The 15,785-nt window shown below is 51.6% G+C and overlaps 1 protein-coding gene across 3 annotated transcripts in view; it reads left to right on the top strand.

The window, feature by feature from the left end:
* ABCC1 (ATP binding cassette subfamily C member 1 (ABCC1 blood group)) overlaps positions 1–15,785 on the top strand; it is a 115,870-nt gene that overhangs the window by 57,221 nt on the left and 42,864 nt on the right. For all 3 annotated transcript variants that reach the window (XM_020281636.2, XM_075995145.1, XM_075995144.1), the window contains 6 exons: positions 94–271; positions 1,549–1,710; positions 5,456–5,548; positions 7,010–7,213; positions 14,436–14,582; positions 15,281–15,368. In XM_020281636.2, the coding sequence (XP_020137225.1) occupies positions 94–271; positions 1,549–1,710; positions 5,456–5,548; positions 7,010–7,213; positions 14,436–14,582; positions 15,281–15,368 (872 nt within the window). The remainder of the gene's footprint in view (positions 1–93; positions 272–1,548; positions 1,711–5,455; positions 5,549–7,009; positions 7,214–14,435; positions 14,583–15,280; positions 15,369–15,785) is intronic.

The raw sequence follows: 15,785 nt of genomic DNA, 5'->3' as shown, positions 1-15,785 counted from the left end.
GAAGTGCCAGTGCCCGAGAGCGCCGTAGCACCAGCCCTGAGCGCTCTTCACACCCCCACGCGTCACAGTCACATCCTCCCCTCTCCCCGGCAGGCTGCTCATCAACTTCGTGAACGACACGGAGGCCCCGGGCTGGCAGGGCTACCTGTACACGGGGCTGCTGTTCGTCAGCGCCTGCCTGCAGACCCTCGTGCTGCACCAGTACTTCCACATCTGCTTCGTCAGCGGCATGAGGGTCAAGACCGCCGTCATCGGTGCTGTCTATCGGAAGGTAGGGGACGCCGCGTCCTTGGCGCCCGTGTGCTGGCTTTGATGCCCCTACCCTCAGCCTCAGAATCCCCGGGGATTTGGCGAGGTCACTGCAGGGCCAGCCCAGCTTCTGGAGCAGCAGGTGAGGGGGTGGCCTTGGTGACGGAGCGTGGCAAGGATGGCGACCGTCAGGCGTCACACCTTAGGCAAAGCTGGCGTGAAGGGCCAGTGTGTGGAGTGTCTGGGCGCCCATGGGTTTCTTAGCCGGATCGGTGGTCCTCGGTGTGGGGAAGTCCAAGTTCAGATCCTCACTCTGCTGTTAATTTCCTGTGTTTGAGCCGGTTCTCGCTCTCAGTTTGGATTGAGGGGGTGATGGAGTACATGGCAGGCATCTGCGTGCGTCCAGCTCTAGAGCAACCAAATTGCCTTCTCCATCCTTTCGTTTCTGCTACCTCTGGGGAAAGGGCGTCGCTTGGCCCGTGGGTTAGGAAGAGACAGGCTTGCGGATAGTTTGGAAAGCTGGGCCAGACTGGCGCTTCTCAGCCCTGTCTGCGAATCAGACTCGCCTGGGGGGCTTAAACTCCTGACGCCCAGAGTTCACCCACACTAACTAAGTCGAGGGTGCGCAGGTAGGGCCCAGGTGTCAGTATTTTTAAAACTGCCCGGGGGATAGTGTGCAGCCATGTGGCCTAGACAGGCGGTTCTCAGCCAGGGCCACTGGCGTCGCTCCCCCACCAGGGGATACTTGGCAATAGCTGGAGATGTTTCTGCTTGTCACAACTGGGAGTGACAGCAATTAGTGGGTAGAGGCCGGGGATGCTGCTTAACAGCCTGCGGTGCACAAGACAGCCACACAAAGAATTATCGAGTCTGAAAGTGTCGGGAATGCCAAGGCTGAGAGACCCCGGCCTAGCCCCTTGGCCCTTCAGCGGGATTGGGATGAGCTGCGCCAGTGTGACCTGGGAGCTCGCTAGAAACGCGGCATCCCAGGCCCCGGCCCGGACCTGCCGAATTGGTAACTGCACCGGGACACGTTCCCCAGGTGGCGGTGTGCACATTTAAGTGTGCAAAGCCCTGGTTTTGAGGGTGCCTAAGGTCCCTTCCAAACTGAAGCTCCCAAGGTGGGAGGCAGTGAACGTGGGCTGTGTGGAGACCTGGCAGGCAGGTGAGCCGCGGGGGAGGAGAAGAGTCTGCGGCTTCTCCGCCGTGGAGTCTCCTTCCTCTCCACGGACCTGGTGGGAGGGTACAGGGCTCTTCGCTCGCCACACTCACCCTCTCTCCCTCTCCTTTGTCCCGCAGGCCTTGGTGATCACCAACTCAGCCAGAAAGTCCTCCACGGTCGGGGAGATCGTCAACCTCATGTCTGTGGACGCCCAGAGGTTCATGGACTTGACCACGTACATTAACATGATCTGGTCGGCCCCTCTGCAAGTCTTCCTCGCGCTCTACCTCCTGTGGCTGGTGCGTGTTTGCGTCGTTCCCCGTCGTGTGTAGGGAGGGACATCCATGTGCGGGCGGTAGGGGTGAGGGGCAGTGAGTGTCAGTGGCAAGAGTGTCTGTAGCTCACTGGCATTTCTTGCTGTCATTCACATTTTATTTTCTGGCCCATGAACCAATTCATGGATTGTTTCATTTCTCCCATGAGTTGTCAGATTTATGTTCTCTTTGGTGGCACCGTGTTTGCATCTTGACAGTGTAATTAACAACACACTTCATTTTCCCATTGCATCCTCCCAAACACTAACCAAACTCGTTTTTATTCACTAGTCTCTAACCATGTTGGTCAAGAGTCTCTGGGTTGCAAGGGATAGAGACCTGTCTTACAATAGCCTAAGCAGATAAAGGGAACTTCAGGGCTGCACATACCAGAAAACTCTGGGGATTGGCTTCAGGGGTGGATGGATCCAGGAGATCAAGGACTGTTGCAAGTACTTAGTCTCACTCACTCTTTTGTCATTTCTTGGCTCCGGTTTTCTCTGAGTTGGTTTCATTCTCAGTGGATTTCCCCAGATGGCTTCCATAGTTTTGGGCTTATATCATTTTTACAGATAGCACCAGAGAAGAGAGAAGACCATACCCATTTGCCTGCCCCAGCCAGAGTTGCAGGGAGCCCTCCGATTGGTCAGGCATAGTCCTGTTCACATTCCTGAACCAATCACTGTGGCCCAGAAGGCAGAGTTCTGTGATTGGACCGCCTGGGTCACATGTCCTCTCCCACTGCAGAAGAGACGTGATTGGCAGTTCTTCCACGTGGGGAGGGACAGTTCCCAAGATAAAAAGAGGCTGAGCAAAGAGGCCTCTTGTATAACACATGCCTTGCACTTTCCCACCTCTGAGCCTTTGCACATGCCTTTCCTTCCACTAAGTATTCCCTTCCTTTTTCCTAGCTGATGAAATCCTGGCCATCCTGTAACAAATGCCGCTGCTGTTGATTTCCTCCTGATCTCAGTTAGGTGGACTTCCTCCTTTTTTGAGTCCCGGTAACTTTAACGTAGGGACTCATCTGATTTTACTTCCTGAAACAGTTTTTTGTGTGCTCAGTACACCGCCACCTCCCTGACGCTAAAGTTAGTACGCTAGCCACTCATGGGCATGTGGCATCTGGCTGACTTTTGTATCTTCTGTGAGTGCAGCCCCCGCAGGGCCTGGCGTACACCAAATTATCTGCTGTTACCGAAAGAGAAAGGGAGAAGAAAAAAATTACCTGCTGATTTTCTTGTAGTTCACCTTTTTTTGTGTATATTTATAGAACAGAAAGTGAATAAAGTGTTTCAAATAATGAAACTTAGAAGATGAAAATGCCAGAATTTAAATATCTAAGTAAATGCCAGATCTCTTAGGGTGCCCACTTTCCCAGAAAGTTTCGCCACGGGTAAAAATATTTTTGGAACACTTCTTTTAGAATTGCCTTCAGAATTGGTTTTTGAACCATTAAGAAAATTGCTTAACATCACACATCACACCTTGTTGTACATGAGGGTTGTTCAGCCTGGACTCTTTTGATATTTGGGGCTGGATAATTCTTTGTCAGGGGGCTGTCCCATATGTCGTAGGGTGTTTAGCAGCGTCCCTAGATGCCAGCAGCAGCACCCCCTCTAGTGTGACAACCAAAAATGTCCCCAGATATTACCAGATGTCTCTTGGGGAGCAAATTTGTCAGTTTGGGGGCCACTCCTTCAGGCCAAAAACGGGATTTCTCTATTCGACCATCAAAACACAGTACAGGAAAGTAGATGATGATGATGTAGGCTCTGGAATCAAGCTCCCTGCATCCAAATCCTGCTTCTTCCATTTCTAGCTCTGTTACCTTGGACAGGTTACTTAATGTCACTAGGCTTCAGTTTCCTCATCTCTAAATTGATAATAGTGGTACCTCTCATCATAGGTCTATTGGGACAGTTAAATGAATGAATGCAGATAAACGTTCATAAAACAGTACCTGGAGCCGGGTGTGGTAGCTGGAACCTGTAATCCCAGCTACTCAGGAGGGTGAGGTTGAAAGATCACTTGAGCCTGGAAGTTCAAGACCCGCCTAGACAGCATAGCAAGACCCTGTCCCTACAAAAAAAAAAAAAATTACCTGGGCGTGGTGGTGCACGTCTGCAGTCCAAGCTACTTGGGAGGCTGAGGCAGGAGGCTGCAATGAGCTGTGATCACGCCACTGCACTCCTGCCTGGGTGACAGAGTGAGACACAGTCTCTAAAAAAGCAAACAAGCCAGTGCCTGGTATATAGATGTCCTCATTGTATTTTAGCTACTATTATTTGCCATGGGTGTGGATTCAGAATGCTTTGGTTGTTGGTAGGAATCATCTTCATCCTCAAAGCTAAATTAGTCTCGCTGGCCAGAGATATGTCACAAAACCATCTGGAACAACAGTAACATTTTTCTGGAACTAGGAGTGGAGTCCCTGAGGGTGACTTCTTTGAAGAGGCTAACACTCTTGTTTTCCTGAATTTCGTCTAATGGAGGAAAAACCACACTGTCCTCTAGTTCCACGCTAAGGATGGAACTATATCTCAGCCAAGTCCGTACAGTGGGCCAGCTTCTCAAGGTGTCTTTTTTTGTTTGTGTCATTCAGGAGGAAGTTGAAAGATACAGATCTATATCTTGTCTTGGCCACTGACCACTTAACCTTTCTGAAACAGTTTCCTTATCTGCAGATGGGGTAATAGAACAAGTCTAAACCTGTTATCTACTAAAGCCCCAACATCAAAAGGCTCTGAAAATTGTAAAGTTTTCCTGAACTCATTTGCTGGTGAAATTTCACCTACACTGATAAGGTCTTTCTTGTCTTGATCATCCCTCTCAGTGTGAATATTCCTGTTTGGCTGCTGAAAGATCAATGCATTTGATTCTAGAGTGCTGTGCTGTGCCCCTGCAGAGGTTGTGAGGATTTATATGACATACACACCTATGTCAGGGGTCCCCAAGCCGCACCAGATTCGATGATATGCTAGGAGGACTCACAGGACTCAGCATGGAGTCATATCCATGGCTATAATTTAATGCAGCAATATTAGCAAAGAATAAAGGTAGCTGGGCCAACGTCCAGGGGAAACCAGGTGTGAGCTTCTAGGAGTCCTTGCCCAGGAGAGTCACTCAGGGTGCACCTAATTTCCCAGCAACAAGTTAGGATTACATGTGTGAAGTGTTGCCAAGCAGGCAAGCTCAGTAGAGATTCAGCACCCAGAGTTTTTACTGCGGGCTGGTCACGGAAACACCCTTTGCTTGGCACGCTCCAAAAGTCCAGACTCCCAGAAGGAAAAGGGGTGTTCAGCATAAACTGTATGGTTTGTACAGTTAAGGCACAGTGAGAGCCACTCCTTTCAATTCTTTTACCGGTGGAAACCCCCTTGAAATCCAAGTTTCTGGATACCAGACAGGAGCCAAACTTGAAAGCAGCCTTTAAGCAAGATAAACAGGCAGCTGTGGTCATTATTCTCTACTAACCTTCCTAAAACTCTTGCAGAAGTCCCCGGCCCCGAGGGCTTTGGTTAAGGGAATGTGGACCTGTATATTCTTAGAGGGGTTGGAAGGACCCCGAGAGATGCTCAGAAATAAATCTGCAAACTCCTCACACCCGGTCGTTGGGTAAAAGTAATGCATGTTGCTCACAGCTGGCTGGGCAGAGTCCCTGTGTGCTGTCAAAGCCCTTGTTCTCTCCTGTCTGGTGAGTGATGAAGAGTCTCTTTTCCTTCCTCAGAACCTAGGCCCTCCCATCCTGGCTGGGGTGGCTGTGATGATCCTCATGGTGCCCATCAATGCTGTCATGGCGATGAAGACCAAGACCTACCAGGTAGGGTGTCCATGTCCCGAGTGGGCCGGTGGCTGAAGCCACAATGTCAGTGGGCCTGCAGGAGAGCCCTCATTTCCTGTGGGATTATTCATCATGTGTTTATGTGACTCAGCTTCCAAAAGTTGAGTTAAAGATTACCCTCTACTTTCCCCCCCATTAAGCTCTCACCTTATGTTAGGCACAGCGTTCAACTGTTTATTTTTAGAGATATTTTGTATTTAGAAAAACTTGAAATCCCTGAGCAATAGAGTGAATGCTTTCTTATTACTAAAAAGTTTAAATAATACAAAAGACTATAGATTAAAAGAGGATGGCCTCCTCTCCCCTACTCTCTCAACCGCTGTGAACACATCAAAGCAAATCCTTCTAGAATTTTCCATGTGTTTATATACAGATATGATTAAATAGTTGGGTTTGTTGTTGTATATATGTATTTTTGTGATATTCTCACCGCATCTGTTTTTACCCAAACGGGCCTGCTTGGCAGCATGATTTTATTGATATCATTAAGCACCAAGCTTCGGGGGTCTTCCCCAAAGTGCTGTGTTTCATAGCCAGAATTTATTCACTTGAACTGGGGCCTAATGGTCCATAAGAGAGGCCTGTTTCTTGGCCAGCTCCACCGTTGATGGGTGTTTATGATGTGCTGTGAAACTTCAAACGGGAGCCCTTGGCCACACTCACGGTGCCGCTGGGGAGACGAGTTCCAGGACACGGGCCTGTTGGAACGAGAGGCCGCGTGGAGTGGGGACGGCTGGACAGGCGGGAGGGGGCTTGGGGCTGAGTCACCTCTCATCCTCTGGATGTGTCAGCTTCCTCGAGCTGCCCACCTCGGAGACGGCTTCCATCGCTGCCCTCCAGGTGACGTGGCTTAAAGTTGACCCAGCGGTGACCATGGCGCTGAACGCTAGGGTCCTTGGGACCGTTCAATGGCGAAATGCATGTAAAATGCTTAGAAAGGTGCCCGGCATGTGAAAATGCTGGGTGGTATTAAAAATATTTACCAACTTACAGCACAGGGCACAGGCACCCGCTGGCCGGAAGCAGTGCCAGCTGGGATAGAAGCATTTCACTGTTTTAACAACCGTGTACGGCTGACAATTAAAAAAACCCAAGAAACGGAGAAGAAAAATACCATCTGCCCTGGGTCTGGGTCAGCAGAATAGGGCCCATGTCCCTCCTTCTCTGGATACCAGAAGGGTTTTTCTTGCCTCTTTTCCTTGATTCTAAATTGGGTAGTTTTCTCTAATGTCTAATGTGATTCGAAGCAGTTTTTCCCCCTTGATAGAGGAGCCCTTTGATGTGGTCTCAGGGGCCAAGAGTAGGACACATGAGGTCTTGGGGGGGGGGTCGGCCCACCCACCCTCAGGAGGCCCATTTTTAATGGTTGGCGATGTTGGGTGACAGTCTGATGCCGGGGCCAGCCCCCGGACGTGGCGTTGATTTCCCCTCTCTTGGAAGGTGGCGCAAATGAAGAGCAAGGACAACCGGATCAAGCTGATGAATGAAATTCTCAACGGGATCAAAGTGCTCAAGCTCTACGCCTGGGAGCTGGCGTTCAAGGACAAGGTGCTGGCCATCAGGCAGGAGGAGCTGCAGGTGCTGAAGAAGTCGGTCTACCTGGCAGCCGTGGGCACCTTCACCTGGGTCTGCACGCCTTTCCTGGTGAGTGAAGCCCGCTTTTTCCTGGCCCGTGTTGTTTCACGTTTTGTTTTATTTTCACACCTAAGTATTTTTGAAAGGTCGCTGTTTGAGTGAGAACACTTTTAAAAAACCTGACCACTCTTCTGAGATGACAGATAAAACAACAACAAAAAAACAACAACAACAAAAGAAAAACCTGACCACTTTTTAAAAAACTCTTAACACTTAACATCTTTCAGCCAACCTATCGGGGAACCGTGCATTACCTGTTCGCCATGACAATAAGGGGTTTGTGCCAGGATGTAAACCCAGCTCTCTGCTTCCTTCATCGAGAAAGTCTTATGAGAAAAAAATGTTCACTGAACCAAACATCGTGCTCGGTGCCGTAGTGCTGGTTCCTTCTCTTGGTACCAACTGGTCCCAAAGTGTGGAGTGTCGGCGACCTGTGGACCACGTGTTGAGTCGCACTGCCAGACACGCTCTGTTGTCTGTCTCTCCCTGCTAGGATGTCATCTCTAGAACGGCAGGAATTTTTGTCTTTTCTACTGACTGCTCTCTCCTCCATGCCTAAAACAGTGAACAGTAGGTGCTCAAACAATATTTGTTGTTCACTGTAAAAAAAAAAAACTTCACAACATACAGAAAGATACAAAATGAAAAGTATATTGTCTTCCCCTCTATCTGTCCCTCTTCTCCAAAGTGACAGTTTTGTGTATCTTTTCAGAAAAAAATACACAAGCACTTAGGTATTCAAAAAACAAGTTTTTGACGTGTTCAAGTGGAATCAAAGTATACATAGCGTTACGTGTCTTTTTTTGTACTAACCTGTGTCCTCTTGGTTCAGGCAGTCAGAGCTGCTTTGTTTGTTTTAATGACGCGTGCTTGTCGCGTGCTAGGATGCGCCTTGGCGAACTTACCTGTTGTCCGGTGCTTGCTGTTCTCTCCTGCGGCCATCCACGCTGTGCTGGATGTTCTGATACACGTGTCTTGGGGTACTGTAACGGGTCTGTACCTGCCAGCTTTGAAAAGTTTAAAGACAACGGTGCAATTGGCCAACTAATATATATAGAAAAAATTAGCCGGGCTTGGTGGCACATGCTTGTAGTCCCAGCTACTCGGGAGGCTGAGGCAGCAGGATTGCTTGAGCCCAGGAGTTTGAGGTTGCTGTGAGCTAGGCTGACGCCACGGCACTCACTCTAGCCTGGGCAACAAAGCGAGACTCTGTCTCAAAAAAAGGTAAAAAAAAAAAAAAAGACAAAGGTGCAAGTTATCATTCTACAAAGCTGGCCTTAATCCAGGAGGCCATATAGTGAGGGACTGTGGAAACCCCGCTTGGAGCACGGTTAGTGGTTAAGGATGACTTTAGATCATGCCCTTCTGTTTGTTTTTTCTTTCTGTCTTTGTATTATTTACTGTCATACTTTTTGTAATGTATTATTAATGACTATTCCTTCTTAGGTTAGCAAATATGCATTCTTACAGGAAGTTTCTATGAACTAAAAATTACACATTTTTATAAATATGAAGCTTTTCTTTTTTCTTCTTTTTTGACTGGAGGGTGGTGGTGGGATCGTAGGTCACTGTGATTTCAAATCTCTAGGCTCAAGCGATCCTCTTGCCTCAGCTTCTAGAGCAGCTGGAATTATAGGCACCCGCCACCATGTCCAGCTAATTTTTTTTTTTTTTTAATTTTTTTGGTGGAGACAAAGTCTTGCTATGTTTCCCAGGCTGACCTCAAACTCCTCCCCTCAAGCAGTCCTCCCGCTTTGGCCTTCTAAATCACTAAGGTGACAGGCATGAGCTACCACCACAACTGGCAAAAGGTTTTCTATTAAACTACCACCTGTTCATCGCAGCTGAGTCGCAGGTGAAAGGCTTAAGGAAACTCCACGCTTTTCACCCTTTATCACAGTGTATACATCGTTGGATTTTGTTTAGGTCCACCTTAAATCTCTGAGTCTGGACTTGCAGCACAGATGGTGCTCAAATTTGAGCTGGTGTCACCATCACCGGCAGGGCTTGTCAAAACACAGCTTGCGGGACCCCACCCAGAGTTTCAGATTTACTAGGTCTGGGTGGGGCCGGAGCATCTGCATTTCTAAGGTGTTCCCAGGAGCTGTTGGTTTGGGTCTCACACCTTGAGACCCACTGGAGTCCATCCTCACGCCTCAGGGTGAGGTCTGTGGACCAGTAGCATTGCAAACCCCTGGTGGTGGTTAGAAATACCCTCAGGCCTCACCCCAGATCAGAATCTGAATTTAGCAAGTTGTCTCTAGGTGGTTCATATGCACATTCAAGTTTGAAAGACCCTGGCAAGAAGTAGGAGTGAGCAGACTTTTTCTGTAAGGAGTCAGCTAGTAAATATCTCAGGAAATCTGGGCCATATAGGGGTCCCTGTCGCAAATACTTGTCTCTGCTAGGGGAGTGCACAGGTAGCCGCAGATAATACGTAAATGGATGGGTACGTGTGTGTTTCCATAAAAATGTATATATAGACACTGAAAATTGAATTTTTTATAATTTGCAGGTGTCTTATTCTTCTTTTGATTTTTTTTTCAACTATTTAAAAATGTAAAATCCAGCCATTCCTGGTGATACACACTGTAGTCCTAGCTACTCAGGAGGCTGAGGCAGGAGGATCACTTGAGCCCAGGAGTTTGAGGCTACAGTGAGCTGTGGTCGCACCACCGCGCTCCAGCCTGGGCAACAGAGCAAGACCCTGTCTCGAAACAAGCAGAAAGTGCAATCCCTTCTGAGCTTGTAGGCCCTATGTTAACAGGTGTGGGCCAGATGCGGACCATAGGTCAGTCTCTGGCTTAGAGGACTGGATTGTTCTCCTGAGAGTCAGGACAGGTGCGTTCTGCGCCTGGCTCATAGTGTGACCTGCAGCTGGTCGTTTTGCCTTCCCAGCTCTGGGTTTTGTCATATGAAAAATGAAGGGGTTACATCACAGGATGTCCAATGCCGGCCTCCAGCTTCCCTTCCCCTCCCTGGTAGACATCCGCAGTCGGTCGCGGTGTGCTTTCCCAGTCCCAGTGACCACTGTCAGCGCATGGGAGTTGGACAGGAAATGGCATCTCTGTGCGGTTCTGGGGCTCACTGTTCCCTAAGATCCTCCTGCCCCAGCACCTGGCACTCTGCCTCGCACCTTGCATTCCTGTCGCACTCCAGCCCCCAGACTTCCTCCAGGGCATTGACGGACTCTCTTTGTTTTCTTACAAGTAAAAGTGATATCCGAGTGGATGAGAGTTATGTAGGGTGTTCATTTTATTATCTTTCTTTAAATTGTTCAATAGTCTCTGTTAACAGTGAACTATTTGCTTTCTGTATAGGTGATATTTTAAAAACAGAAGGTAACGGGTTCACGTGGTAAGAATTTGTGTCAAACGGTCCACACACAGCAAGGACTCTCAGCCTCAGCACTGGCGACATTTGGGAACAGACGATCCTTTGTTTCGGTGTTGAGGGGGCTGTCTGGCGCATTGTCCCCAGCGTCCCTGGCCTCTGCCCGCTAGATGTAAAGTGGCGCCTCTCCCAGTTGTGACAATTGAAGGTGGCTCCAGGCACTGCCAAGTGTTCCCTTGGGGCAGAATCCCCCCGGTGGATGACCACAGGCCCGGGCCTTCCTCCTCACGCCGTGGCCGCCTTTCTCCCCTGCGCCCACCGGTTTCTTGCATGTGTTTGCAGAGAGTCCGTGTCTATGTCGGCACGACGGTGGATAGATATCATAAATGAGATGACTGCACTCGCATGTTTTTCTTATTTTCTTTGCTTTTACACAAGGAACAGCAAATCCTACGGAAACCCGTGGCGTTTTGCGTGGTCTTCTCTCGTAGGAAAAGATCTGCCGTCGGCCAGGGCAGGCGGCGAGGGTTGGTCTCTGGGTGGTGTCCCGCTCAGGAGGGGGTGGCAGTTTGCTCATCACCTTTTGCTCCAGACGTTGGATCCCTTGACACAACCTGCAGTTTCCAGGTCGTCACCTGGACGCATGGGCCCCTTGCCGGTGGCCTCCTGTCCCGGCCTCCTCTAGGAAGCCGCGGGAGGCGGTGTCTGAGGGCAGGGCCTGCTTCCCTTGACCTGAGCCTGCCTTTCAGTTTCCGGGTGGCGGGGAGGGCCGAGGGTGACGGGCTTCCAGAGACGGTTTGCTGAGCTGTTTGGCAAGAAACAGACGAGGCTGGGTGTCCCTTGGAGACCTTGGCCCCGGCCAAGACAGCGAAGCCTGTGACTACATTAGGGTAAAATATGTGGCCTTCAGCCGCCCTGGAAGGTGCCTGTGTGTTCTTTCCACTGGCGAATTCCTGGGCTTCAGGCAGGACGAGGTGTTTACCCAGCGGTAGGGGTGATGGAAGACAGAGGCCTGGGGAGGCCGGACAGGGCTGGGGATGCCACTGGTGCCGGCGCTGGTTTTCTGGAACACGGAGCCTGGCATTTATCACGTCCATTTAATGCCCTCTCCTAAAATCGCATGGGTAGTTAGCATTTTCCGTCTTGGATGATGTGCCGGCTTCTTGCCTTCTACTCACTCGTCTCGTATCTCCCCTCATTAGGATAATTATCGTCCCCTGTGGTACTCATCTGTAGTTCTCTGGAGACACGGGACTTGTCATTTTGTACTTGCGTCCCCAGGATGCAGGGGACTTGGCAAAATGCCCAGATTATCCTGTTGCCCCAGCAACCCCTGTGCACAGAGTCCTTTTCCCCCAGTAGTTCCTGCAGGCTGCACGGTTGAGTCTCATTGGTTGCAGTGGGTAACATGCTTATTCCTGACCTGGTCACCAGGACTGGGGAGGTGGTGTGCTTGGATTGGCCGGGGCTGGGTCTCGTGGCTGGGTCGTGTGGCTTCTATCGGAGCTTGGGGCCAAGGTGGGGTGTGGGAGGTGGTTCATTTGTGAACCTCTTGAAGGTCATAGGTTGAGATCGGAGAGGTTGAGGTTTGCAGATGGAAACCGTGGTGCTGCTGAGAACAGACCAGTAGGTGCCTGTGCAGGAGCGTCAGGATTTTAGGGGTTGGGTGGAGTTATAGGGGTTAGGGCCATTGGTTTGCCACGTTTCTCAGAGGCGCCACTTAGGGTGAAACCGTTGTTCTCCGTTGCCTGTGCAGGACTTTTTGCACCCTTGACTGTCACCTGTTCCGAGGCCGTGGTGAACTCCAGCCCTCCACCTGCCAGGAGCCCATCATTAGTGCTATAGCACACACAATTCAGGTGCTAGTCACAGGGAGGTCTGGTAGTTTTGAGTAGGTTGGTCAGAGTCTCACCAAGAAGGTGACATTTAAGGAGAGACCTGATGGAGGTGAAGGAGCCAGCGTGGAGTGGGAAGAGCAAGTGCAAAGGCCCTGAGGCAGGGACTGTGCCCGCTGGTAGGCAGAATAGCCATGGAGCCTGGGACAGAGGGAGCGAGGGGAGAGTGGGAGGACAGGAAGTCGGACACCTTCAGAGACAGGATGGTCACAAGGCAGGTGGGCCCTGGGATCAGAGTCAAGACTTTGGCTTCTAAGCTGAGTAAATAGGTTGACAATGGAAAGGTGTTTTTTTTTCTTTCTTTCTTTCTTTCTTTTTTTAAATTGAAATATAGTTCACCATTTTAAAGTGTACAATCCAGTGGTTTTTCATATAGGTTGTGTGGCCATCACCACTAATTCAGGAACATTGTCATCACCCCAAAAGGAACCCTGTCCCCGTGAGCAGTTGCTTCTCACTTCCCTCTGCTCCCTCCACCCCTGGCAGCCGCCGACCTGCTTTCTGACCCTGTGGATTTGCCCGTTCTGGACATTTCACATGAGCAGAGTCAAACAGCAGGCGGCCATCGCGACTGGCTGCTCTCATTTAGCTCGGTGTTTTCAGGGCTCATCCGTGGACCGGGTCCTCCAACAGGAAATAAAAACAGCTGCCGTAGGTGGAGCCGTTGAGCGTGCCCGGGGCCCTGTGGCCATGTGCCGACGAGCACTGCACAGGAGCGCCGACTTCCTGCTGCCAGTCGCCCTGGAAGGCACAGCACGGCCCACGTTTTCTAGATGGGCAGCAGGCTGTCCTGGAGAGGTGAAGCCACGCGCCCAGGGTCACACACTGATACGCGGCGAGGCGTGTGGTTTTCACTTTTAAGCTGTATCACCTTCTGGTAAGCAACAATGAAATGATGCCACCGAGACCCTGAGGGTACCCGGGTCCGCGGCCGCGGCCCAAGTGCAGGTCTCCTGGCTGCGTTGCAGTCTGCCCTGAGCTCCAGAAGTGGGGACCAGGAGTCCGTTTCTCCCAGAGAAAGCCTTTCATGGCTCCGGAAGCAAAAGGCTGACGTGGGGACAGGGTTTTCCGAATTGCGTATGATCATGTGCACAGGGTGAGCCTGCGGGATCCTGTCCCTGGCCTCGCCGGGTGACACTGGCCCCGCCCTCGCCCCCAGCAGTGAGGCAGGGGCAGCAGACCAGCGGCGCCTGTTGGCCGTGGACGCCTGTCCCTCGCCGCTTACCTCGATCCTAGGCCGGGCAGCCCCGCCCTGCGCCACCCAGGGGCCTTTCCTTCCCCCTGGCAAGGGGTGAGATGCTGCCACCGCAGACAAGAAACCGGGTTCAGTGTCTCTGAGCCTCGGTGGTAAGATCCGGGAACACCGTGGCCTCGGGCAGTGTGACTTTGTGGGAGAGGGAGTGGCTTCCCAGCAAACACCGGTTGCTTGGTTTCCTTTTTGTATTTTAAGTGTTCGTGTCCTCGGGTCATAAAGTCACACTGTGTGTGAGCTGGGAGGAGCCTTCACCAGTGGCATTTACCCTCCATGCGGGTATCCCAGAAGAGACAGCTGAAGCCCTGGGGCAGAGGCTGACTCACCCGAGGCTGTATTCAGTGTCCCTAGATACTGGGGAGTGTTCTAGGCACTGAGGACCCAGTCCCGCACAAAACAAAGTCCCTGCCTTTGTGGAGTTGGCATGTCAGCACAGGAGACAGACAATAAATCCACGTAATATTATGGTATAAGGCAGCGACAGGTGCTAGGAAGAAAAATAAAGCAGAGGCGAAGGCTGGAGAGCCGTGGCAGGGCTGTTTGGGTGGCTCGGGGCAGGCGGGGAACCTGGCCACCACCCGGTGGGAAGGCGGTGTCAGGCTGCGGGATCTGCAGGCGGGGGCAGAGTCGAGGTGGGGGTTACGCTTGGTGTCACTGAGGAACGCTGACCGCACCTGCGGGGGGTGTGACTCTCCACGGTTGTGACTCTCACTCACGCACGACGGTCAGCACGGGGGGGTTCTGCTTGCAGGTAGCCCTTTGCACCTTTGCCGTCTACGTGACCGTGGACAAGAACAATGTCCTGGACGCCCAGAAAGCCTTCGTGTCCTTGGCCCTGTTCAACATCCTCCGGTTCCCCCTGAACATCCTGCCCATGGTGATCAGCAGCATCGTGCAGGTACGGGGTGCGGCCGGGTGGGCGGGCCTCGCAGGGGGGCTCTCTGGGGTCCAGGGTCCAGGAGCGAAAGGGCACAGAAGTCGTGCCATGACCCGCACGCACCCACCACTCAGGGTCACGGTCGGCATCTTGCCAGGCTTGCTCGTCCCGTCCCTTTGTTCTTTTCTTTCTCCGCTGAAGATTTTTTTTTTTTTCCCCAAAATGTCCATGCTAGTGAATTTGAATCCGCTGAAGATTTTAAAGCACGTCCCAGACCTCTTGACGGTTCACCAGCACATACTTCAGCGAGCATTTTCTCCTTGCGTAATTACAGCGCCGTTGTCATCTGGGACCGCACAAAACCATCCTGTGCTATGTCCCATGTCCCAGCCCGCGCCAGGGTGGCTGGAGCATCTCAGGAAGGCCCGCGTGTCTGGGCCACTCGCCCGGCCTGTTAGCGTCCTCGTTACGTTCCTGAAGCCCCTTTTCATCCAGGCCGGGCCTCTGTCCTTTTCTAAGATAACTTTTGTGGGCTTTGGAAGGAAAACAAATGAGAACCCAAACCTGGTTTTTGGTTTTCATTCTGAAGTGTGTGGCGGTTCTAAGAAACGCAGAGGCTTGGGACAGGAGGGGGGTTGTGGGCCCCTCCGCGCTGGGGAAACCGCTTGCAGAGAACGCTTTCTCACTCCAACTCTGCCCTGCCATTGCTTTCTGTGCAGGCCAGCGTCTCCCTGAAACGCCTCAGGATCTTCCTCTCCCATGAGGAGCTGGAGCCCGACAGCATCGAGCGGCGGCCTCTCAAAGACGGTGTGTGTGTGTGTTGGCCCTCCCTGTCTGGGGGTGCCGCCTCCCCACCCCCACCGGTCCCTCCCTGCTGGCATCTGTGCAGAGCTGGGGGGGGGGCGGGGAAGGGAAGCCCGTCCTCCTAGAAAGCTCCCACCTCGCTTATCTCTGGGAGGGTGACCTTGCACTTGTGCTTTCTTGCTGGGAGGCTCCGCTGGGTGAGGCCTCCCCTAGGAGTGCCTTTCCAGGGCCCGGACCTTGATTCTGATCTGGGCATGTGCACAGGCCTAATAAGGACTCTGGAGACTGGCCAGCCCCCCCTGAGCCCTGTGTACTTAGGTCTCAGCCTCAGTTTCTTGTTTTTCTTTCTTTTCTTTTTATTCCTTTAAAAATTTTTTTTTGTGAGCTTCAGTCTCTTCATCTGGATAATGGGACCAGAAG

This window comes from Microcebus murinus, chromosome 19 (genome assembly GCF_040939455.1).
Source record: "Microcebus murinus isolate Inina chromosome 19, M.murinus_Inina_mat1.0, whole genome shotgun sequence".
Classification (NCBI taxonomy): domain Eukaryota; kingdom Metazoa; phylum Chordata; class Mammalia; order Primates; family Cheirogaleidae; genus Microcebus; species Microcebus murinus.
The sequence above is the reverse complement of the archived record's forward strand: the minus strand, read 5'-3'. Positions and strand labels throughout refer to the sequence as shown.